General features: G+C 41.5%; 1 protein-coding gene across 1 annotated transcript; it reads right to left on the reverse strand.

Moving 5' to 3' along the window:
• Nucleotides 1-31: 31 nt before the first annotated feature.
• Nucleotides 32-12,022, reverse strand: LOC140476903 (uncharacterized). The gene is made up of 5 exons (XM_072569817.1): nt 11,774-12,022; nt 6,974-7,054; nt 5,144-5,197; nt 2,541-2,708; nt 32-1,809 (listed from the first exon to the last, which is right to left on the reverse strand). Exons 1-5 carry the CDS (start codon nt 11,994-11,996, stop codon nt 1,490-1,492), a joined length of 846 nt encoding a protein of 281 aa, XP_072425918.1. The 5' UTR covers nt 11,997-12,022; the 3' UTR covers nt 32-1,489.
• Nucleotides 12,023-25,940: the final 13,918 nt, after the last annotated feature.

A 25,940-nucleotide genomic window follows, 5' to 3' on the forward strand; every position in this document is an offset into this window, starting at 1 on the left:
TTTTATTCACATAAAACACATTTATTTTCCATGTTGACAGTTTTGTTCATACTTAAATTTATACATGAAAATAAATTTATTGTTACTATTCACAGGTAAGATAATGTATAAACTCCACCCATTTATAGAGAAGAATGATTGATACACATGTATATTTATATACATTAATGTGGAGCTGAGTTCTAGTGAATGACTAACCACTGGTCTAGTGCAGAGCCAGATACTGGTTTGGATTAGGCCATTTGGCTCTTTGGGTTTGTGCCAAAGGTTCAAAGGGCAATTCAGATAGTCCCACTTGTCCATTTCATCCTCATATCTCTACAACTTTTCTCCTTTGAGTACTTATCAAACTTATCTTTGAGTACTTATCTTAAGGTTGCTTTTTGATCTGTTTCCACCACCCTTTCAGGTAGCGCAAGCCAAATTCGAATCACTTGCTGTGCAAAACAAAAAGCCTTTCTTTCGTATAGCTTCTGATTCTTTTGTCAAATACCTTCAATCTCTATGTTCTGGTTAATGAATCTTCAGCATTGAAAATATTTTTTCCCTCCTTAAATTTTCCCTCCAACATGATCCTAAAGCCCTGTTAGCTTTATCTGTTTGAAGAGAGCAATCTAACCTCTCCAGCCGATCCACGGATCTAAAATTCTTCATTCTAGTAAATCTTTTCAAAGTCTCCTGTCCTTCGAAAAGCGTGGTCCTACGTAAGATGTTAAAATATGTGCTTGATCAAAAATAGTGGTATAGCCGGATTCCAACAAAATGGAAGATTATTGTTAGGTAACTTATTTTAAAAAACATTTGAAATTTCATATGTGAGGAGTTGTTGATTTCACGTCCTACTTTTTTACCATTTAATTTCTAGGTACAGGGAATGCAGGGAAGCTTATACAGGGAACCTTAAGACACCCATGCATAATGAAATGGAAACACAATGGTTAACATTCCTGACGTATGCAGTTTTGTTCAGACCCTTGTCACTGTTGTTACTTCCAATAATAAATCTTGCTAATGGGAGAAGGCAGTAGTCATTGTCTGGATTGGGGAAATTGGGAGTCCTTGTTCCCAAACATTCCTCACCCTCCCTATCTCTGTAACATGTCACCCATATGAGAACTCCCTCACTCTCTGGCCTCTTGGTCATCGCTGACTCCCTTCACTCAGAGGATTGTGAATCTTTGCTCAGCCTTTGAGTACATTCAAGACTGAATTCATTCCAAATACAAAAATGGTGTAACAATAAATCTAGAAATTCAGGACAGCTCATCCCCTCAACACACCTCACTGCTCTGAGTGCAGCAGTGACAATGACCATCACTGATGGTGGCACCATTAGTACTGGGAAGTTGTCAGTCTCTGATTGGCCAGCAGTTCCTGAGGTGTGCTTCCTGTCCTGGCAGCTAGAAGTCCCCCATGAAATGGCTAACGGCCAGCCATCCTTAGGTAAGGGAGGGGGAGCCACAAAACCCAGCCGATAAATCCATTTTTATTAACCAGCCATTAACCTGCAGCATTCAAATTGCTGCACTGCTTCTGGCTGCCTGGATTCATTTGTTAACTGTTCTGAATCTTCTTTCTCCTCACATTCATTTTCCTCATACTCTTCGTCCAGGTCCTTGTCCTCATTCTCTTCGTCACTGATTTGTTGCACCAAAGTGAATGTATTTTGGTTTCCAATAATCACGTTTTGCAATTTGGACCTAATTATTTCAATGTCAGACTCCACTTGGATGGCCTCTCTGTTACTTGTGCTCATTTCATTAGAACTGCCACCCGTATGGGACTTGGACATCATTTCCAGGGCCCTTCCTGTTCAGAGAATAGATCAAGTTCAGTGATTAGAAGATAGCTTTCTGCAGTATTTAATAATTATTATCCTGATTATTTACATTACAATGTATTGAAACACAATAATCTCACCTGAATGTATTTCAGCAGTGCATCACCAGGAAAATAAGTACTCTCTTAATTTACCCAATTAGGCCAAATTTCTGCAAAACTTGGGGGAAAACTCACCAGATCTGGCAGCATCTGTGGAAAGAAATCAGAGTTAACACTTCAGCTCCAGTGACTCTTCTCCAGAACATGAACTTCAGGTCACTGGTCCTGAAAAGTTAACTCTGCTTTCTCTCTGCAGACCTGCTGAGTTCTTCCAGCAACTTCTGTTTTCACTTTTGTTTCTGATTTCCAGCATCTGGGGTTCTTATGGTTTTTACTCAGCCAAGTTTCTGAGTAGAGCATTTGCCAAGTGACTTATGCTCATTCAATAACGTTCATCTAATTCTAGCCTCTTTGGACATTGTTGCCTTTGGAAAACTAATAAGAAAAGATGTCAGGCCAGTTCAGTTCTTATTAATTCATTTTATATCATTCTCATTTGATTATAAATGGACTGTTGACTTAAATGAAATGGTGCTGACAGTATAGAGCTCCCGAATTCAGATTTGAGACAAATTTTTGGACCAGTGATAGAAGGTCTTTGTTCTAATCTCTGATGAACAGAACTAAGAAAGCAACATTCAGGCAAGGAATGCACGTACCACATTCTGCATTCACACTGGATGCTGGATCTGCAAAGTTCTCCAAGGCAGATAATGACGTTGACCTCCTAATGGATATGTTGTTGTTTGAGCCAAAGGTACAATTGTTGAGACTCGAGTTGCAGATACAAATCTTGCAGATCACTGGCAGCGACTTGCATTGTCCTTCTAGGGGCAAAAGGAAAAAAACTCAGATTCCAGCCCATTTTAAAAGTTTATCTAAACTAATTTTGAGCAAAATATGAATTAAGGTGAGGTACTGGGATGAGTGAAGTAACTTTACGTGATATACCTGCACTGGGTTTTGGATGTTTCTCTGTCAAAATGTTACAAGCTGAACAGGACCTTCTGTTATAGAACACAAACAGAAATTGCTGGAGAAACTCAACAGGTTTGGAGTATTTGTGGAAAGAAAGGAGAGTTAATGTTTCGAGTACAGTGACTCTTTATGAGAATTCCTCTTGATATTCCTGAATGGTAAACCTTTTTAAGCAGTATTAGGAAAATGTTTTACTTTTTATGGCAAAATCTAACATCACCCGCTCCAAAGTCAGCTATGGAGAGGGTCCAGACCGTGGTATTTAACCAGAGGCCTTCTGTTTAGATTCACCAGGAGACCCCTGGCCCTCAGATTTAAAGTTGACTCTTTAAAAGTGCTGCGATTTTAAACTAAATTCCATCTCATTTCCAGTTCAACTTCCATATTTGTCAGTTTCTGTCTGCAAGTGCCACACTCCAAGTAGCTGGCCTAGTGCTTGATTATACCATCAATCACCATTCACTTTAGATTTCTGACACCCCCTTCTTTATTCTTCCTTCCATATGGGCTGTAATTGCTGCAAATCTACCGTACAGTAGGCAAGCACGTCCCTCCCATGTCTTGCCACAAATAACTATTTTGGCAAGTTAAAGTCCACTTGCCCCACCACCCCTGCCCCCACCCCCACACCCGACTGGGGACTGTTTTTAGCAATGCAATTTTTTCCAAAGCTGTGGAGATATTTGCTCCACTGGACCCAGCACCTGTGCTTCCCCATCCAGTCCCCCAACTCTTCATCATAATTTGGCCTTTTGGAACTCTTCCCTCTCCGTTTCTTCCTCCTTGTTCCTTCCCTCCACATCCCCACTCGCAAACATTTGGTCATCTAAAGCCCCTCATACTAACCAGGAGACAGATGCATTGTGGTAATGTTACTGGACCATTCATCCGGGTGTCCAGCCTAATGGTCTGGGGAAATGGGTTAAAATCTCACCAAGGCAGGTTGTGAAGTTTGAACTCATACAGTCATAGATGTACAGCATGGAAACAGACCCTTTGGTCCAACCCGTCCATGCCGACCAGATATCCCAACCCAATCTAGTCCCACCTTCCAGCACCCGGCCCATATCCCTCCAGACCCTTCCTATTCATATACCCATCCAAATGCCTCTTAAATGTTGCAATTGTACCAGCCTTCACCACATCCTCTGGCAGCTCACTCCATACATGTACCACCCTCGGCGTGAAAACGTTGCCCCTTAGGTCTCTTTTATAACTCAATAAATTAAATGATGTAATACATTCAATAATTGTGAAATTAAAGAAATAGACTAAAGGTATCCAAAGCCAGTTGTTTCAAAAACACATCTGGTTCGCTAACGTCTTTAAGGAAGGAAATCTGCCATCCTTACCTGGTCTCGCCTACATGTGACTCCAGACCCACAGTCATGTGATTGTCCTACTGAAGTGGGCTAGCATCCCATTCAGTTCAAGGACAATTTGGGGCGGATAAAAAACACTGTCCTTGCCAGTGATACCTATGTCCCACAAAATACTTTTCAAAAATGGAGTTGCTTTCGATTCACCAGCAATGAAAAAAAACCAACACAATTAGGTGATGTTTTTCAGCCTCTACCTTCTTCTCTCTCTCTCTCTCTCTCTCTCTCTCTCTCTCTCTCTCTCTCTCTCTCCACCTTCCACACCAGAAAACTGGGTGGGCAGTTGAAATCGCAGTTTAAATTCCTGTTACCTACTCACAGGTCCCGATGTTAACACTCTGTTCTGAGAAAGCAGGAAGGGTAATCATCTGGAAAAAGCTGACCATATAGGCGCCCCTGGTCCCCGAGGGCATTCAATAAGCTCATACACTCTCAACCCTCTGTTCTATCCCCAGAACGAAGCCTGGAACACTGACGCAAGACACTCCTGGTTAGGCCTCCCTCAGTGCTGCACAATGCTGCACAAGGTAACTAGATTCCAGCCCACCTTCATGCAACTGGAAAAGCCTGTCTGTGGATTGCAATTTACTTTTTTTTTCTATTTTAATTTATTTTTTTTAAGTGCCGCGCTGAAGTATGGTGCCTGAAGGCAACTGGATTTAAATAAGATTTTTCGTGTCTGGAACCCTGATGTCCAGTGATAACATGGTGACTGACATGTGTTTCTCTGCTCATCTGAATTACACTTTTCCTACTTTAACACACCCCTCTGATGAAATTATCTCAATAGATTCTGAGACTTAAATTGCTCAGCTTTAATTTATTTACACTAGTGTGGCATCTGGAGCCTGATGTCTGCAGCACAATGAATATGTTTACAATGTTTGACTAAGTAAAGAACTCACTTTGAGAGGACAGCGCTTCTCCAGGTCTTGTTGGCTCTAAAGTATGAGGCCTTGCTGCAGAGAATAAAAGTGACAAATTAAAACCTGGGCATTCACTGTTCCTTCAATCAGCACTTGTAAAATTCCTGTGTTCATTTTAATCATTTTATCTGAGGTGCCATCCCTAAACTCTTTTAAATGTGTTTTTCCTTTCTACTTTCAAAGCCTTCTCATAATCTATTCTTAGAAATCCTGGCTCACTCATGCTCCCCCTCATTTTCAGACCAAGGCTCAATGTCATTTTCTCGATATAATTCCCAGAGACACTTCTACATTAAATTCACCCTTTAACTGGAAGTCACTATCGGTGGCAAAACATGTGCCAATCTATTTGTTCATTAATATATGCTGGTGAAAATTTTCTGCAAATGGATGTATGTCACTCCTAGGGGGTGTGACGAGACCAGGTTACAAGCTCATACATAAATAAAATGTGGATGCTGAAAATCTAAAATCAAAACAGAAATTGCTTGAGAAACTCAGCAGGTCTGGCAGCACCTGTGGACAGAAAGCAGAGTAAACATTTCGAGTTCAGTCATGCTTCTTCAGAGACTCGACTCACTATCTTCAATTAGTTGTTAGTGTAGTGGTTAGTGCACTACATAATGCAATATATAAAGCAGAAACTCTCAGCTTTTTGTCATGGGATTTCTAAATTGGGACGTTAAAGAAGAAGGGGACTTTGCTTTCAGCTCTCGCTTATAGTTTGCAGTATTCTGAGTCAGAAGATTATGGGTATATGAGTCACTCTCGAGATGTGAGCACACAATGTAGGGCGAAAGTAAAAACAGAATAATTCAAGAACATACACTGACAGAGGCTCTGTGCTTCAGGTGAGGTATTAAGCAGAGGCCTGAGTGGATAGATGTAAAACACTGGCACTTATTTTTTGAAGAGCAACTGAGGTCTCTGAGCGATATTTACCCCTCTAATAAAAATCTGAAAAAACAAATGAACTGTTCATTAGCAAATTGCTGTTTGCAGGACCTAGCTATATGCCACTTTTTCTAAGTTATTGCAGTCATTACTAAAGCAATGCATCAGCTATAAGTCACTTTAAGATGCTTGGTGGACATGGAAACTAAAGATAAATCATTTCCACTCGTTAAACATTCTAGAACTGAGGGGCAGAGTCTAGAAGTTAGTACCACACCATTCAGGAGAGATGTTAGGAAGCACTTCTACACACAAAGGGTGGGAGATGTTTGGAACTCTCTTCCACAAACGGCAGTGGATGCAGGCAGCAGAACCGACCTCAAGGATTTGATCCCAGTAATGCAATTCTTGTTCCCAATGAGGAGGACAGGGCTCTGATAGAGAAACAATGGGAGGCTGAACAAGCACTCCCACTCCTCCAGGCAGTTTTTCCTGAAGCTGTCCCCAATGGATTCTCCAAGTGACTTCTATAATATCTCTTGGGAGAAGGGCTGGTATCTGTCCTCTGTGCTATCTTCAGAAAACTCTGGACTGAGTGTTGGAGTGGATTTGAGTCTGGTCTCAGATATTTAAATCTTACCATTTCTCCCCAACCTAAGCCATTTGTTTTTGGGGTTCATCACACAGCTCTTCGTCTTCTGTTTTTTAAAATTACTTCATTGAACCAATGTTCCAATGACAATCCCTACTTGAAGCATCTAACTGTCTTTCTCTTTTTACCAGGGAAGAACTTTATTCTAATACTTTATCTATCATTGAGCCTGACAGTTAGTGGATATATTAGATTTCTCATTGGCCTTTTCAGCAACTTATTCAAGCTCATTAAGGACAATGAAATGCCAATTCTGTTATTACCTTGAGACCTCAGTAGATATTCGTTTGAAGGAGAGATCCTCTGAAATGAAGGAGCTGGTAAACTGTGACCTGTAAAATTAACTGCACAAAACCCAGAAGAGAAAGCTCAGACAAACTCAGAACTAATATTTCACTGTAATCAAAGCAAGTACATTTCCTCCAATTTAAAATAATTGAAAGCAATATCAGAATTGTGAAATTGGATTATACTTTTTCATCATTGAAATCTCGTAGCAATAACAATTTGATTCAGAAAGGCCTTTAAAGGTAATAAAAATGTTTGAAGTGCACATTTGGAACATTTTCAAATAAAATTTGGGTCTCAGCTATGTGCTGTTCATGCCCACTGGAACAAGGCATGTGACATCAGTACTTGGTTCAATCGCATGCAAGTTATTAATGTAGTACTAGCAGAGGGAAGAAATTATCTGATTGGGTGAGTTGCCACTTTGAATTATATCATTTGCATCTGATGTTAGTTACATTTGCCATTTAATGTTTAAGATTTTAAATTATTTTGCATGATGGATTACTGAAAATGTGAGTGAGAGAAACCAAAGTTAAAAATCACACAACACCAGGTTGTAGTCCAACAGGTTTAATGGGAAACACTAGCTTTCGGAGTGCTGCTCTTTCATCAGGTAGTTGTGGAGTATAAGATTGTAGGACACAGAATTTATAGTAAAAGTTTACAGTGAGATGTAACTGAAATGATATATTGAAAAATACTTCGATTGTTTGTTAAGTCTCTCATCTGTTAGAATGGCCATGTTACTTCTTTCATATTTCGTATTGGGTATTAGCACCCAATACATTATCTGGGCTGACACCAATTATTAAAGTTCACTTGAGAATGTAACTTTTAAAAAATGTTTTGCAATTGACATATGAAAGAAGTGAAACTATCATGGTCATTCTAACAGATGAGAGACTTAACAAGCAATCAAGGTATTTTTCAATATATCATTTCAGTTACATCTCACTGTAAACTTTTGCTATAAATTCTGTGTCCTCCAATCTTATACTCCACAACCACCTGATGAAGGAGCAGTGCTCTGAAAGCTAGTGCTTCCAATTAAACCTGTTGGGCTATAACCTGGTGTGGGTGATTTTTAACTTTGTACACCTCAGTCCAACACCGGCATCTCCAGATTGAGAGAAACCAAGTACCTGTGACCTGCTTGAAGAGAAGTTTCTCCTAGTTACATTGACAGCACAGACATCACAGAGAATGGGGGTATTTCAAGCCAAGTCAAATGCAGCATAAGAAATAAAAAGGTGGAAAGAAAGACTGAGATAAGAGAGAGAAAGAGACAGAAAGACGACAATGGTATTTAAAAATTTTACATTTTAAAATCTTCTACGATTAAAACCTGAAGGATTCAGCTTTAGGATAGCAATTCCACTCCCGCAGAGTTCAGCCAGTTGTGATTGAAATTAACATGTCAATAAAAATATACTTAGACTGAAAAGAACAAGACTTAACTTGATGTGGAAAGTTTAGTCTGCATTTGAATCCAAAATACAGCACCTATACTCTGCTCATCTGTTTCAATGTTGTGCTAGGTGCTGAGATGTAGGTGTTATATAATTCAAACTGTTCAGCAGCTTTTCAATATCTGAGCGTCATCTGCCCCATGCTCAAGGTGTACAATTTGTACATAAATAAGTGTCATTAGCCTTTCCTTTGCCTTGTCAACAAATTATATGCATTATATTATACACAGCTCTATAATCAAATCACTGCCGCTCATCATATAACACTAAGCACACTGCTGTTAAAAGCTACACTGTTAAAAACCGTGATGCCGAGTTAGCAAAAGATCTTGCAGCAATGTTAACCTATCATTAATTCCACAGGACAGTCCTCCGGCATGCCTGAGGCATACTCCACAACAAATAGTTGCTAAATGGGGAACTGCAATTTCTCCATCTATCGAGTCTGAAATATATTATCTGAGAGCATGCTGGAGGCAGATTCAATCGAGGCACCCAAAAGGGAATTGGGTGATTACCTGAAAATGTAAAGGTACATTAACTGTTTTTGCAGAGGGTCAACACAGGCATGTTGGTTCAAATGGCACCATTCTGTGCTGCAATTATCTTATGACTTTATTCCATTTACATTCAGAATTTTCCACTTCTCATTTCAGCAAGGGGACTTAAGTAATCTTGAAAGGTTATGAAATAAAGGAACAAAACCTAATTGCTGAATAAAGCACATCACAGTAAACACAGTCAAACTGCATTAAGTAATCTGAAACCAGTGACTACAATCACCATATGATACAGAATACTTCAAATCTCATTAAGGGGTTTCCAACATTTCCTGTGGTTATATAAAACATCATAGCTCACTCCAAACATATTCTACAATTGAGAGGAAGTTGATCATTTGGACTGGAATTATCTTTCAATTCACACCACCATTACTACATTTATTAACATTTGTCAGTAAATAACCAAAAGGATTTAAGAATCAGAGAAGTCACGAGAAATAAATAAGATCACAGATGATTTCTCAACTTTTATATCAAGTTAAATATATGTCCAACATTGGTGTTTGTTAGATGGCCAAATCTACGTCACTACCACAAACAAAACATTATAATCAATTCCAAAGAGAATGTCATAATACCTTGCCTTCCATCTTGTTGTCAAGATGGTGGTGGAGTAGCAACGCAGTATGTGGGCTCCTGCCTAGAGCTCATCTGCTCCAAACACTTTTACTTTCTTCCTTTTCTTTCACAACTTGTTTTTCTTACTTCGATGTAGCGGAGCCGGTCTATGACTGGGGTGGACAACATTAAAAATCACACAACATCAAGTTATCGTCCAACAGGTTTATTTGGAAGTACTAGCTTTTGGAGCACTGCTCCATCATTAGCAACCTGATGAAGAAGCAGCACTCCAAAATCTCATGCTTCCAAATAAACCTGATGGATTCTAACCTGGTGTGGTGTGATTTTTTAAACTTTTTCTCACTTTTATCTACTTACCTCCTGTGGAGAGATTGGCAGCTCTATTGTGTCCAGCGCGCCTGAGGCAAGGTTTCTTCACAGAGAAGAGGGACAGCTTTGGGACAGTGCAGAGGAGATCGAGCCCATAGCGGGGAGGGGGTACAGTGAGAGATCATGGGAGAGGGCTAGAGAGCGAGCCCAATGTGGAGGAGATCAAGCCCAGAGCGGGGGACAGTGAGAGACCCTGGGGAAGGGCTAGAGAGTGAACCCAATGCGGAGGAGAATGAGCCTGAGGTCTCCCTGCATCTGCAGCAGTGTCAAGTGGGGAGGACATTGTACCCTTGTGGGGAGTGTGAGCCCAGCATGGGTAAGCACTTAAGAAGGGACTGTCATGTTGAACATTTAACTTTATATCTTTATTTTTGTACATTATACTGAAAATGACATTAATGTTGAATTATTGTCTTTATTTCCTTATCTTCCTACTTTGTACCTCAGATTTTGTACCTAGGTACCTTTGTACCTAAGGCTCTGGGAGTGGCGAAATTTTACACTTCTCACTGTATTCCTGTATCCCTGTGCAATTAAACCTAATTCTGATTCTAATTTTAATTCTAAACAGTATTAGATGTACCAGTCACAGGTAGATAGGATAGTGAAGGATGTGTTAGATAAGCTTGCCTTTACTAGTCAATGCTTTGAGTACAGGAATTGGGAGGTCATGTTGCGGCTGTACAGGACATTGGTGGTGCCACTTTTGGAATACTGTTCAATCCTGGTCTTCCTGCTATAGGAAGGATGTTGTGAAACTTGAAAGGGTTCAGAAAAGATGTTGCCAGTTTTGGAGGTTTTCATCTGTAGGGAGAGGCTGAATAGGCTGGGGCATTTTCCCTAAAGCGTTGGAGGCTAAGGCTTATAGAGGTTAATAAAATTGTGAGGGGCATGGTTAGGATGAATAGCCAAGGTCTTTACCCTGGGGTAAGGCAGTCCAGAATTAGAGGGCATAGGGCTAAAGTGAGAGGGAAAAAATCTAAAAGGGGCACCTTTTCAATGCAGACAGTGGTGCATGTCTGGAACAAGCTGCCAGAGGAAGTGATGGAGGTTGGTACAGTTACAACATTTAAAAGGCTTCTGGATGGGTATATGAATAGGAGGGATTTGGAAGGGTATGAGCCAAATGCTAGCAAATGGGACTAGACTAATTTAGGATATCTGGTCAGCATGGATGAGTTGGACTGAAATGTCTGTTTACATGAGCCAGTTCTGTATCCAAATGGATAGTTCTCCATGTATTCCATGAGATCTAATTTTGCTAACCAGTCTACTATGAGGAGCCTTGTCGAACATCTGACTGAAGTCCATATAGATCACATCCACCACACTGCCCTCATCAATTTTCTTTGTTATTTCTACAAAAAAACTCAATCATGTTCATGAGACATAATTTCCCATGCACAAAGCCATACTGACTATCCCTAATCAGCCCTTGCCTTTCCAAATACATGGAAATCCTCTCTCTCAGGATTCCCTCCAATAACTTGCCCACCACCAATGGCAGGCTCTTGTTTTGCAATAACTTGCTCACTGATTCCCAGGTTGGGTTCTGCCACGGTCACTCAACTCCTGCCCTCATTACAGCCTTGGATCAATAAACAAAGCCTGTTCTAAAGGACTGGTGTCAGCAAAGACTGTGCCTGAAAGGTAGCAAAATGTAATAAAAACAGAAAATGCTGGAAGCACTGAGCAGGTCTGGAAACATCAGTGGAGGGAGAAACAAAATGATTATTGGTTCAACAAAATGATTCACTGGTTGATGGCTTTTAATGAGAACAACATTTACCTCGTGTTCCAAATATCTGATTGCTCAGATGTGGATCACACATTGCAAGCGCTTGAAAGAAGATACCACAGGCTTTCTTCCCCTTTCGGATGACTGCAGAAAGTAGTTCACATGCCTTTGTAAGGATATCAGACTTGGAGGTGATGACATTAAGCTCATATTGACTGAGAACCTGGCTGCTGTACAGGAAACATGTCACCTGCTCAACTAAAGCTGGGCCCATTGATGTACTGAGTGTGTAATAATGTCTCCGCAAGTCTATTGATCACAAACAGAAAGTACAGTCATTAGCTTCATTATAAACAAAAACTAAATGCTATCATTTAGAACAACAACTTGCATCAATATAAGTACACTTAGTCTATTAAATCACTTCACAAGAAATAACTATTGGATCCCAAGGGACATTAGGACTGATTATGAAAATCTTGTCAGAGATGGAGGGCTTAATGAACCTCTTCAAAAGAGGAAAGGGAGCAAGGCAGAGATGTCCGAGATGGGGACTGACCCCAAGTGGAGTCTTGTGCTGAGATTTAGCTGCCACAGACTACCAACCCTCCCTCACCCCTCCATTGCTGGCCCCACCCCTACATCCCTGCCTCCCCACTCCCCTTCAGCCCTGTTCTACCAATCAGCTCTCCATTCCTGCCTTCCCCTTCATCCCTATCCTCCCCCCTCCATCACTATCTTGACCCTCCACTCCAACCCTGCGACCCCCACCTCTCCATCTCTGTCCTACCCCTCCCCAACCCCACAGTGGGAATATGTTGGGGAGAGGGACTGGCGTCAGGCCCCAACGGCCCAAGCTCCAGCTATGATAAGGTCAGAAGACATTGGTGCAGGAGTAGGCCATTTGGCCCATCGAGCCTGTCAGTGTCATTATGGATGCCCTTGAGGCAACCACTTCACTTCCCCTGTATCCTTTGGAGACTCCCTGCGAGACTAGGCATCTATCTGTCTCCACCTTCAATAAATTCAGCGATGGAGCATCCAAAGCTCTCTGATGAAGAGATGAAGGAATTTTAAAAAAAACAAAGTCCAGTATTTCACTTTGTAACTTATTCTCGAAAGGAGCAGAGTGCATTTGAATCGGTACCAGCAGCAATGTGATTTTTCAACCCACTGCTACTCCTATGGTCTGCAATGACAGGAAACATTTTACTGCAGAGATTCATAAGGGTAGAACTCTCCAGCTATGACCGCCACATGCCTCGATAGAAAACCCGGAGGTAATTTAGTCCCACCTTGTAAAACAAACTCCAGAAAGGTGCCTCAGACTATCACCGTCTGACCACTGTTTCCCCTCCCTCTGGGAAATAGATACCTCACTGATTCTGTTGACAAAACAAAATTACTGAATTCATGACATGGGATTGTCAACACTCCCCCCTTCACTCAGATTTCCTGCCAGAGGCTGCTTTCCCCATTAGCCATTGCCAATGGAATGAGCTCTCTTACCCTGTGATGCCATCGTAGCCGACAAGCCGTCGCTGCCAGCTGTCGGGGCGGTATGTGTGCGTCCTCCCCAGCCGCTGCTGAAGCAGTTTTAACTGCAGCCCTCACGCCCAGGAGTTCCCCTGCCTCTTCCACCCCACGCCGTGCCGCAGCGGCGCTGGGAATCCCCGGTCATATTCCAGCCTTTCCCACCCAGAGCGAAAAGCCAAAGGCTGCTCCCCTCCTCAGGGCTCCCTCTGCTTCCATTTTTGCAACAGGTTGTTACAAAAAGAAACATTGTTTTTTTTCCCCCCCAAAAAACGCAGCTGTCAATCACATCCTGTTCCCACTCCGTGTCATGAGCCAGTTCCAGCCCCTCTCATCTCTGCTGCTCAAACTCAGCCCCTTCAATTTGACCATTCTAGCTCAATCCCAGCTGCCTGCTGCATTCTGCCCTCTATAAACCAGAGTTGAACTGTCAGATTGTGAACCTTTGCATGCCTCCCCCACTCACCCATTGTACTTCATCCCCTCCCCCCACTCGCCCATTGTCCTACCTGCCTATCTCCTTTTCCACCTATCCACTCCGCGCTCTCCTCCCTGACCTACCACCTTCATCCCCTCCCCCACTCACCCATTGTACTCTATGCTACTTTCTCCCCACCCCCACCCTCCTCTAGCTTATCTCTCCATGCTTCAGGCTCTCTGCCTTTATTCCTGATGAAGGGCTTTTGCCCGAAACGTCGATTTCGAAGCTCCTTGGATGCTGCCTGAACTGCTGTGCTCTTCCAGCACCACTAATCCAGAATCTGGTGTACTGTACAGCCAGGCCTGGAAGAATGTACCACAAGTCAATGGAATGCAACATAAAAGAAAAATACTTCTTCCATTTCCAACATTACCAATTAACAACCTTATTTATGTCAGAGCTATAGAGAGGGTTTCTTAAAAAAAAGCATAATTGGTTTATTATCAGAACAAAACTTAATCAATGAAGACGCAATAATTACTGAGTCAAGCATGTAGAAGCATAAATGTTTATGCCTCTATTTTTTTTTGCTATTCATTCAAGCCATGTGGGTGTTGTTGGCTGGGTCAGCATTTATGGCCCACCTCTAGATGCCCTGGAGAAGGTGGTGGTGAGCAGCGTTCTTGAACTGCTGCTGTGCTGTAGGTAGACCCACAATGCCACTAAAAGATGGACCTTCAGGATTTCGACCCAATGACACTGAAAGAACAGTGATGGATTTCCAAGTCTGGAAGGAAAGTTGCTTGCAGATGATGTTCCCAGATATCTGCTGCCCTTGTTTTTCTAGATGGTAGTGGTCATCATCCTATATTGGATAGTTACTAGGCTCCAGTCAGAATTTAAGAACATACAAATTCATTGTTGGTTTTAACCAAACAGGAAGGCTTTATTCTCTGTAAGAAACTAAAACAAGACAACGAACCTGGCTATTGACTCAGAAGTGCTCATATGACTCACCTCTTAAAGGGACAATGCCTTAACATATCATACCCCAACTATAATACATAACAGTCCTGAAGGTACTGAATTTATACAATACATCTTGTCGATACTGTTGCTACTGAGCATCAGTGGTGGATGGAGTGGACGTTGTGGATGTGATGCCAATCAAGTGAGTTGCTTTCTCCTGGATGGTGCCAAGTTTCTTGAGGTGTTGTTGGAATTGCACTCATCCAGACAACTGGAAAGTATTCATACTCCTAACCTGTGCCTTGTTGACGTGGCATTGGGAGTCCGGAAGTGAGTTAATCACTGAAGTATTCCTAGCTTCTGCCCTGTTATCCACTGTATTAATATGGTAAATCCAGTTCAAGTTCTAGTTAAGGGTAACCCCTCAGGATTTTGATAGTGTGGGATTTAGTGATGGGAGTACCATTAAATGTCAAGGGTTAGATTCTCTTTTGTTGGAAATGATCATTAGCTGGCATTTGTGTGATGCAAATGTCACATAGACTGCTTCAATACCAGTATCACATGTATCATATGAATGCTGCTGAACATCGTGCAATCATTGGCAACTATCCCCAGTTCTGACCTTACATTGGAGGGAAAGTCTTAGATGAAGCAGCTAAAGATGGTTGGGTCCAGAAAACCACTCTGAGGAACTTAAGGACTCTTGGTGCTGCACTTGTAATGTTCCTACTTCTTAGCCAGGGTTAAGTCCCACCTGCCACTGACGTGTGTAATAACATCACCAAACAGGTTCATTAGAAAAGATCCTGGATGAAAAGCTGACCCCCAACATAAACAACTATGCGCCAGATATGGCTGTAAGCAGCAGAGAATTCTCCCGATTCCCTTTGACAGTATAGTACTTGTGCTCGGGCTCCTTGATATGTCATTCAGTCAAATGTGTCCTTGATGTCAAGGTCAGTCACTGTCACTCTCGCCTCAACCCTCTTGTCCATGTTTAAACCAAGGCTGTGATGAGCTGAATGGCTCTGGCAGAACCCAAACTGGACATCATTGAGCAGGTTATTGCTGAGTAGGTGTGGCTTGATTGCACTGCTGATGACACCTTCATCACTTTACTGCAATCAAAAGTAGAGTGATGGGAGCAGTAATTGGGTTGAATTTATCCTGCTTTCTGTGTACAGGATTTACCTGGACTATTTTCTACATTGTCGGTTAAATACCAGTGTTGTAGCTGTACTAGATCAGCTTGGTTAAGGGTGCTGTGAATTCTGGAGCACATGGCTTTAGTAGTACTGTCAGAATGTTGTCAAGGCCCATACCCTTTGCAGTATCTGGTGCCTTCAGCCATTTCTTGATATCATGAGATTGAATCAAAGCGATTGAGGTTTAGCACCATGGTGGCAGGATTTCCAGAGAAGGTTGGAATCAATCATTGAACCCAACAGTTCTGGCTGAAGATTGTTGCAAGTGCTTCAACAGTTCTCAGGAAAAGAGAAAATCTGCAGAGATTAGCTTTCCAATAAAAAAGTAACACTTTGGCCAATAGGTTATTCTTGACACAATTCTGATCCACTTAACAATTCCGTATTTCAGCACGTCAATGCTGTGTTTTGGAGCACAATAGCATTTTTCAATGCAATGCTGCTGTTCGCGCTTAATTGCTTTGTGTCATCTTGGAATGCTTGCAGCATCTCTGCTCAATAGGGAGGCTAAGAAGAAAGGAATATGCATGTTATGCCGAGAGGTACCTTGCTTACCAGACTGAGTCTGTGACTCAGAGTTGAGGGCAACCTATGTGTCCCTCCATACGCCTGTAACTTGTAAATGTGAAAATCATTGTGACTGTGGAGTGGATTAAGTAAATGTTTCTTTTTTTCATCTGAGCACACAAGTTCTACTTGTGAGCAATGTGAGGCCCCTTGAGTGGCAATTGGAATAATCAGAAGCTTTTACTGGACAGGTTGAAGTCATCTTTAATCACAATAATCATATCTCACTAATGCATTGTACAGTTGCAGGAACACACCCCAACGTTTTCACTCTATTCCTTGAGCAACAAATGCCAAAATTCCAGTTGCCTTCCTTGAAATGGGAATGAATTGCTGAGTTGCAGATGGAAACATATTCCTTACTGTCCATTATTACAAAAAACTTCAAGAGATTGTCATCATGTAGGATGATCATCAAGCCCACCTTTGTATCATCTGTTACTATTGTCAGTTTCTCAATTTCCAGAGCATGTTGAAACTTAATTTAACTCCTTTACTTTCCTACTATTAGGTCAAAAACTCAGAGGGTCCTTAGTTAGATATCTACTAATTAATAAAGGGAGAAAACTTAACTTACCAAAATATCTAGGTGTAATTTTGCGAAAGTTTGAGACTTTATATCCACATTTTATTCAGTACTTGCAAAAACAAGTGGCAGAAATTTATTTGTTCATTTTCTTCAGCAAATAAGTTAAATATTTGCTCTACATTCATTGCTCAGAAAGATCTTAGGAGTAAAAGTGGAGACGATCTTTGTTCCAAAACTTCTCTAGTTATTGTTCAATGCTTTTTCAAGTCAACAATAACAATTTACCTCAATAAATTCAATATGGAAAAAAAAATTGAGATTAATTTTCCACAGCTGTGAATGTATTGGGTAAGAAACTCTCTGAAACTTGTTTTCTCTGTGTAAGTTATTCAGTGATTCACAGTGAGAGTGAAGCAATGCTGTTGTATGTATTTCAGAATAATTGGATTACCATATGGTAAGAGTGAGTGAAATTTAGGGTGAATTAGGTAACATGCTACACAATGAAACACAGCATCGACCTATGATACCTATGAGTCATTCCTGTTTCAATGTGTGATTTTTTTTCATGTTGGAAGTATTTTGGGGAAATTCTTGCAGAGTTCTGGAAAGACAGCGACAGTTTCACTTCTTAATAGGTTTTTTAGTTTCTATCCTTATATTATTTCAGCTTACTCTGAAACACTCTGTTGAATGTAATGCAGCCAGTCATGGTAGTCGTACTTAATGTCAGCCCTTCAGAGCAGTTGCAAAACTTCAAGTAAAAGCAAAATACTGGGAACTCCAAAGATCTGAAACACAAATACAAAGTGCTGGAGAAACTCAGCAGGTCTGGCAGAATCTGTGGAGAGAAAAACAGAGTTAAATGGAGTGGTTCTGAAGAAATTCTGACATGCATCAGAGGTTGATTAGCTCAGTTAGCCAATTGATGGCTGGTTTGCAATCCAGTGAGATGCCAACAGCATGGATTCAGTTCCTGTACCAGCTGAAGTTACCGTGACACCTTCTGAACCTCTCCCCTCCCCTGAGGTGTGGTGAGCTCACATTAAATCACCACCAGTGAGAGAACACATCAGTAGGACTATAGTGACATCACCTTGAACCAAGTATCCCCTGGCCTTGTTTGTCCTGTCCAAGTGCATCACCTCACAGTCATTGGATTGAACTCTATTTGCCCCTGAACAGTACATCTGACCAGCCCATCTATATCCTCCAGTTATCAAATGTCATTCACCCCACCAATGTTCATATCATCCATGAACTTATTGATCAACCCTCTTGTATTGATGTCTTAATTGGTCATATATACTACAACCAGCAAGTGCCCTCAACACTGATCCTTGTGAAACCCCACCAGAAACAGGTTCCCTGTTATAAAAACACCCTTCAACCATCACTCTCTGGTCCCTGCCACTCAGCCGGTTCTGGATCCAATGACCTAAACTTCCTTGGCTCCAACCCCTTCAAGTGGTCTTGGGCCAGGGTCTCTTACCCTTTCTTTGACGGTATCCTTGAAGTGTTTCCTTTGTCCTCCTGAGGGTGCCTTGCTGTGCCAAAGCTCCAAGTAGAGCACTTGTTTCTGGATTATAATGTCAGACTTGTGGATGATTTGGTCTGCCCAAAGGGACTGTTTTAGTGAGTCAGTAATTCAATGCTGAGGATGTGGCCTGAGAGAGAGCATTAACATTGGAATGCCTGTCCTGCCAATGGACTTCAGGATCTTGCAGAGGCAGCAGTGGTCCTCCTTCTTCAGGTATCTACTGTATATGGTCCACATATCAGGTGTGCAAGAGGATGAATATCACTGCTGCTCTCTCAACCATAAGTTTAGTGCCTGGTTTGAACTCCGAGTCTTCAAGCATTCACTTTCTCAGGCAATCAAACACTTCCCTGGGTCAATGAGGGTAGTGTTGAATCTCATTGATGCTTGCCCTTAACAGCAGAATCCCAAGGTACAGAAAGTGGTAATGTTGTCAAAGGGCTTGATTTGGGGTTTGAAAGTGGGGATGGGGCTGGGTTGGGAAGTGGCAGAGACAGACTGGAAGTTGCATTTTTCTGACAAATGTTTAGTGTAAGGCCAATATTCTCTCGTGATGTGATAGTTTTTTTTAGATTACTTACAGTGTGGAAACAGGCCCTTCGGCTCAACAAGTCCACACCGACCCGCTGAAGCGCAACCTACCCAGACCCATTCCCCCACATTTACCCCTGCTCCTAACACTACGGCCAATTTAGCATGGCCAATTCACCTAACCTGCACATTTTTGGACTGTGGGAGGAAACCGGAGCACCTGGAGGAAAACCACACAGACACGGGGAAAATGTGCAAACTCCACACAGTCAGTCACCTGAGGCGGGAATTGAACCCAGGTCTGAAGGTGTTTAATCAGTTTCAGTCAGATTGTAAAAGTCAGTGGTGACCAAGCATAGGAGCTGCTCTATTAGCAAAATAGAATTGGCTCTGTGTTAAATACAGGCAATGTCTATGTAAAAACTGTGGGAAAACACCAGACAATGTTAGACACCTGGACAGAGAACTGTGGAAATTGTAATATGTATGTTGTAATGTTTTACTTAAAAATCGAAAGTTTCTGTAATCTACCTGAGTTTATAATAATGATGATTTGGAGGTGGCAGAGTTGGACTGAGGTGTACAAAGTTAAAAATCACACCACACTAAACTATAGTCCAACAGGTTTATTTGGAAGCACTAGCTTTTGGAGCACTGTTCCTTCATCAGGTGGTTGTGGAGTATAAGATCATAGGACACAGAATTTATAGCAAACATTTACAGTGTGATGTAACTGAAATTATATATTGAAAAATACTGGGATTGTTTGTTAAGGCTCTCATCTTTTAGAATGGGCCTGTTGGTTTCAGTTCTTTCATATGCAATCCCAGAAATTTCTGAAGTGATATTCTCAAGAGAACTTTAAGAATTGGTGCCATGTTGGCCCATTCAAGGTGTGAGGTGCCCTGTGTGAGGCTGTCTGTGGCCCAGTGTTCAGACTGATTCTAAACTAAAAAAGGGATTTACAGAATCTTACATGGACTCATGCAGATTTTGAGCAAAATAAAATGAAATTGTCTAATTATAAATTCACCCCATAAACTTATATCTGATTGTGTACATGTGGGTGTGTGTGCGGAGGAGGGAGGGGGGTTATGAGTGTCTGTGAGAGAGTATGTGTATATGTGTGAGCGTGAGTGTAAAGGGGTGTAAGTCTGCGAGAGGGTGGGGGTGGGGGTGGGTGTGGGTGTGGTTGTGGGTGTGGGTGTGTGGGAGTGTATGAGTGTATGAGTTTTGTGTTACACATTGTGGGCAGCATGGTGGCTCAGTGGTTAGCACTGCTGCTTACAGCACCAGAGATTCAGGTTCGATTCCAGCCTCAGGTAACTGTGTGTGGATTTTGCACATTCTCCACATGTCTACATGGGTTTCCTCTGTGTGTTCCAGTTTCCTCTCATAGTCCAAGATGTGCAAGTTAGGTGAATTGGCCATGCTAAGTTGCCCATAGTGTTCAGGGATGTGTAGGTTAGATGCATAAGTCAAGGGAAATGTAAACTAATAGAGTAGGGGAATGGGTCTGGGTGGGATATTGTTTGGAGAGTCGGTGTGGACTTGTTGGGCCTAATGGCCTGTTTCCACACTGTAGGGATTCTATGAAGACTGGCTCTCTCTGCATATGCATGAAATAAAGGGGGCATTGACCTGATTTTTTCAATTCTTGTTAATTTATTGAGTTGTGGACGAATCCAAGTTCCAAGCCATCAGAGTATGCGTAGACATAAGCAGCATCTACACACCATAATTCAATAACAGAGATTAGACAATCTTGGATTTGTTCTGCCAGCAGCATTGGTTGAGCAGGTTCCATTTTATTCTGGAGATTAGCTTCACTCCCAAGGGCAGCTTGCTGAGTGCGAGGCGGAATGTTGCAGCAAGGAAGATCAGGAAAAGCATTGGTGTGATAACATAGCCTTGCTTGACTCTCGTCTGAAAAAGAATTTGGTCTCAGACCATAAGATATAGGAGCAGAATTAGGTTATTCAGCTCATGGAGTCTTCTCCCCTATTCAATCATATCTGTTATGTTTCTCAATCCTATTCTCCTGCTTTCACCCCCCTAACTCTTGATCCCCTTACTAATCAAGAATATATCTATCTGTCTTAAATAAACTCAATGACTTGGCCTCCTCAGCCTTCTGCAGCAACGAGTTCCACAGATTCATCACTCTTTGGCTAAAAACATTTCTCATCTCAATTCTAAAGGATCGCTGTGAGGCTGTGCTCTCCTACTACTGGAAACATCTTCTCTATGCCCACTGTATCCAGACCTCTAGTATTCTATAAGTTTTAATGAAATCCCCCTCATCCTTCTAAACTTCTTCAAGTACAGAACAAGTCCTCAACTGTTTTTCATATGATAAAGATCTTCATTCCTGGGATCATTTTTGTGAATCTCCTCTGGACTCCCTCCAAGGCCAGAACATCCTTCATTAGGTTGAGGTCACAAAATTGCTCACAATATTCCAAATACAGTCTGGCCAGAACTGTAGACAACCTCAGCAGTGCATCCTGCTCTTCAGCCCTCTTGAAATGAATGCAAACATTGTGTTTACTTTCCTAACTGCCAACTGAACCTCCATGTTAATCTTGGGAGTCCTAGCTCAGGATTCTGTTAAGTCCCTTTGTGGTATTTTCTCCATTTAGAAAATAGTGTACACCTTTATTCTTCCTATAAAGTTTCGCACATTGTATTCCAGCTGCCACTTCTCTGCCTGTTCTCCTAGCGTGTTAAAGTCCTTTTGCAGCTTTCCCACTGCCTCAAAATCACCTGTCCCTCCACCTGTGTCATCTGCAAACAATGCCGTCAATTCCACATTTATTGTACAATGTGAATAATTGTGGTCCCAACACTGAACCTTGTGGAACTCCACTAGGCACTGGCTGCTATTCAGAAAATGTACCTTCATCCTCACTCTCTGCCCTCTGTAAGTCAGCCAATCCTCTATCCATGCTAGTACATTGCCCTGAACACTATGAGCTCTTATCTTATTTAGTAACTTCTGTGCGACATCTTGTCAAAGATCTTTTGGAAATCCAAATAGATTACATCTACTGGTTGTCCTCTATCTAACTTGCTCATTACATTGCTAAAAATAATTCTATCAGATTTGTCTCCTACAGATGAGACAACAGACTTCCATCAACCATCTTTCTTTACGCCAGGTACGCTCCAACCAGCAAAGATTTCCACAATTTGTTTCATCCCCAGTTTTACTAGGACTCCTTGATGTCACACTCTGTTAATTGTGATCTTGACATTAAAAGCAGTCAATATCATCTCACTTCAAGAAATTGAACCATTTTATCCATGTTTGAACCAAAGCTATACAGTGGTCAGGACCCTGCAGCACTCAAACTGGGCATCAGTGAGGAGATTATTGCAAAACTAGTGCATCTTTCATCACTTTATTGAGAGTAGACTGATGGAATGGTCATTGATCTGGATAGATTTGTCCAGTTTTTTTTGCGTAAAGGACATACCTAGACAATTTTCTACATTGCTAGGTAGATGCTAGTTGTGTAACAATAATCCTGAAATCTTGTGTTCTATCCTAGTGAGATAGTGGTATTGTCATGAATTATATTACGTATTCATCCAGAGGCCTAGGCCTAGGCCATGTCAGGAAGTGCAACCCAAGACTAAGGAAATGTTTTACTGAGAAGCAGTGAGCCCCATGCTCCAACATGTCTTGGATACTTGGACAACCTATAGTAGATACCTGAAAACACTGGCGAATTACCACAGCAGCACCCTCATGAAAAATCCTCCGAATCTGGTGGCAAGAAAGGTAGTCTAACAGCAGTGTTTTCTCTGTCTCTCTTTCAGACTATCAATAGTCACTCAAAACGAGCACCAATGGACAGGAAACGCTGCTCATATGCCAGACACCAGACTCCTGAAACAGTTTCTTTACCCAGAACTCAGCCATGGCAGGAAACTTCCAGATAGTCAGCAGTAACACAGGGAATTCCTAAAAAAGATAAATCTCCCCAGTGATTTATGAATGTCCCCAGCTTGTTACCAAACCTAAATAAAGAAGCATCTTACATCAAATGTGCCAACACCAAGATTTCATTGTGTACATATAGAGGCAAAGGAGGGAGTCACAAACTTTGCAATAACTTACTTAAGTTGAGTCTTCAACCACCAACAGCCCTGCATGTGGTCAATTCTACAGATCATACACTGGACTGAGTAAAACCTTCCTACTTTTATATTCTATTCCCTTTGAAATTAAAAGGTCAATATTCTTTTTGCCTTCCCTATAAGACCATAAGACACAGGAGCAGAAATTAGGCCAATCAGCCCATCAAATCTGCTTCACTGTTCAATCATGGCTGATAAGTTTCTCATCCCCATTCTCCACTTTCTCCCTGTAACCCTCGATCCTCTTGACAGTCAAGAACCTATCTATCTCAGTCTTAAATATACTCAATGACCTGGCCTCCAAAGTCTTCTGTGGCAATGAATTCCATAGATTCGCCACTTTCTGGCTGAAGAAGTTTCTCCTTATCGCTGTTCTAAAAGGTCTTCCCTTTAGTCTAAGGCCATGTCTTTGAGTCCTCATCTCTCACACCAATGGAAACATCTTCCCAACATCCACTCTGTCCAGGCCATTCAATATTCTGTATGTTTCAATTAGAACCCCCCTCATCCTTCTAAACTCCATTGAATAAAAAACCCAAAGTCCTTAAATGTTTTTCATATGTTAAACTTTTCATTCCTGGGACTATTTTCATGAGCCTCCTCTGAACATGGTCCAGGTCCAGTACATCCTTCCTGAGATATAGGGCCTAAAACTGCACACAATATTCCAATGTGGTCTGACCCTCTGAACTTGGATGCTAGCTTTCTGAGTCATAGGCGAGAACTCTCAAATTCGTCTGTTCTGAGCTTTCTGCAGTCTTTTTTCCATTTAAATGACATTCACGTCTCTCATTCTTCTTGCCAGAATGCATAACCCCCCATTATATCCCATCTGCCATGTCTTTTTTCCTGCTCATGTAACATGTGCATTTCTGCTGCAAAATTTGCACATCACCCTAACCACTTGCTCTCCTGCCTTTATTTTTAATCATTTTTATGCAAAGAATTGGCAAGAATGCTATTTGACTCAATGCAGTTATCAACATTAGCTGACAGCAATAACAGGACTATTTCAGAGAAAATATTCTTTATTTTTCAGCACATTTCAGTTAGTACTAAAATGCAGCAATATCAACAGACTATCTAAATTCTACTAAATATTTTAAACATTTAAATTAGAATTAAAATAAATTACGAGAAAATTTGTCGCTTGGGACTGAATTGGAATAACGCTGAAAAAAAAACAGGTTACCGAAGCCTTTTATTTTGCATCATCAGGCCAAATATAAGAATGGCAAATTTAAAACGATCACAATTGATACTGGAGAAGAGAGCATCGATTAAGTTGGAAAGTTAATTCTGATTGATGGAAGTGTTGCCACAAAAAACTTCCCAAGCTTCCAGACATTTAAAAAAAGCACAAGTATTTGACATATTCCTTTTGACTGCAGAAGAAAAGCCCCAGTGCATGCATGGTGGCTCAGTGGTTAGCACTGCTGCCTCACAGTACCAGGGACCTGGGTTTGATTCCCACCTGCCTCTGTGGAGTTTGCGCATTCTCCCAGTGTCTACGTGGGTTTCCTCCCACAATCCAAAGATGTGCAGGTCAGGTGAATTGGCCATGCTAAATTGCCCACAGTGTTAGGTGCGTTAGTCAGGGGTAAATATAGGGTAGGGGAATGGGTTTGATTGGGTTTCTCTTCGGAGGGGCAGTGTGGACTTGTTGGGCCGAAGGGCCTGTTTCCACATTGTAGAGAATCTAATCTAATCTAATCATGAATGTACATCACTTCTATTATATTACAAGTTCAATGGATTACTTTAATTGCTACATAAACAACCAGTTTATCACACGCACAATTGCTTGGCAACTGGTTCACATCCAATAGTAGAAAATTTGTTCACAGCTTTCTGTTGAGCTAGTATCATGATCAAGATTGGAATGTGCTGATTAATTTCATCAACTAATTTTTGGGATGCACAACCTACGTATTTGGCAATGCATTGGAAACGAAATTCATACAATGTTTCTCAATTGAATGGTACGCTGAATGGCTTTTTGAACTGGCAGCAGGGGGAAATACTACTTGCATAGCCAGTGAATTGCAGCAGTGTGAAATGATTTGAGTAACCTATTCATATTTTTGAGATCCTTTGGCTTTCCAGGGTAATTTGAAATAAAAGGGCACACTTTTCCGCTCCAAAAGTGGACTTGTTGCATGGTATAGTGAACAAGATAAATGAATTGTGCTTGCAATCATTTGAATTCTGCAAACAAAAGGTCATGGCCAGGCTGCGTGCCATTTTGCCCACAAAAAAAATCTAACATGGCAAGTTACTGCCCCATCAGTCTGCACAGTATATCATCAGTAAAATGACAGCATCATCGATAGTACTATCCAGTTGCAGTAACTCAGTAATAATGTGTTTACACTCATTTTTGGTTGCACCAAGGTACTTTGCTCCTGACCTCATTACAGCCTTAGTCCAATTATGGATAAATATATTGAATTCTCCATTGGCCACAATCACATTAGCACAAAGGATAAGGGTTTTGGCTGTTGGAGGTCAATCATTTGAGTTTCAGGACACTGCTGCTGGGGTTCTTTCAGGTGATACCTCAAGTCCAACCACCTTCAGCTGCTTTATCAATGACCTTTCTTCCACCAACAGGTCCGAAATGGGCATGTTCACAGATGATTGCACAGCATTCAGCACCATTCACGACTCCTCAAACACCAAAACTGTCCGTGCCCATATGCAAGAAGAATGGGACAACATTGGGGCTTCAGTTCATAAGTAACAGGTAACAAGTAACATTTACGCCACAGAAA

The sequence above is a fragment of the Chiloscyllium punctatum genome, chromosome 5 (assembly GCF_047496795.1).
Source record: "Chiloscyllium punctatum isolate Juve2018m chromosome 5, sChiPun1.3, whole genome shotgun sequence".
Classification (NCBI taxonomy): domain Eukaryota; kingdom Metazoa; phylum Chordata; class Chondrichthyes; order Orectolobiformes; family Hemiscylliidae; genus Chiloscyllium; species Chiloscyllium punctatum.

Bases quoted from the DNA above. Each gene is read 5' to 3' on its own strand.
- LOC140476903 (XM_072569817.1), bottom strand. From the start codon at position 11,996: ATGGGCCCAGCTTTAGTTGAGCAGGTGACATGTTTCCTGTACAGCAGC. The intron at 7,055-11,773 runs GTAAATGTTGTT...GGTTTTGTGCAG, and splicing joins TCAGATATTTGGAACACGAG to TTAATTTTACAGGTCACAGT. The intron at 2,709-5,143 runs GTGAGTTCTTTA...TTTTGCCCCTAG, and splicing joins AGAAGCGCTGTCCTCTCAAA to AAGGACAATGCAAGTCGCTG.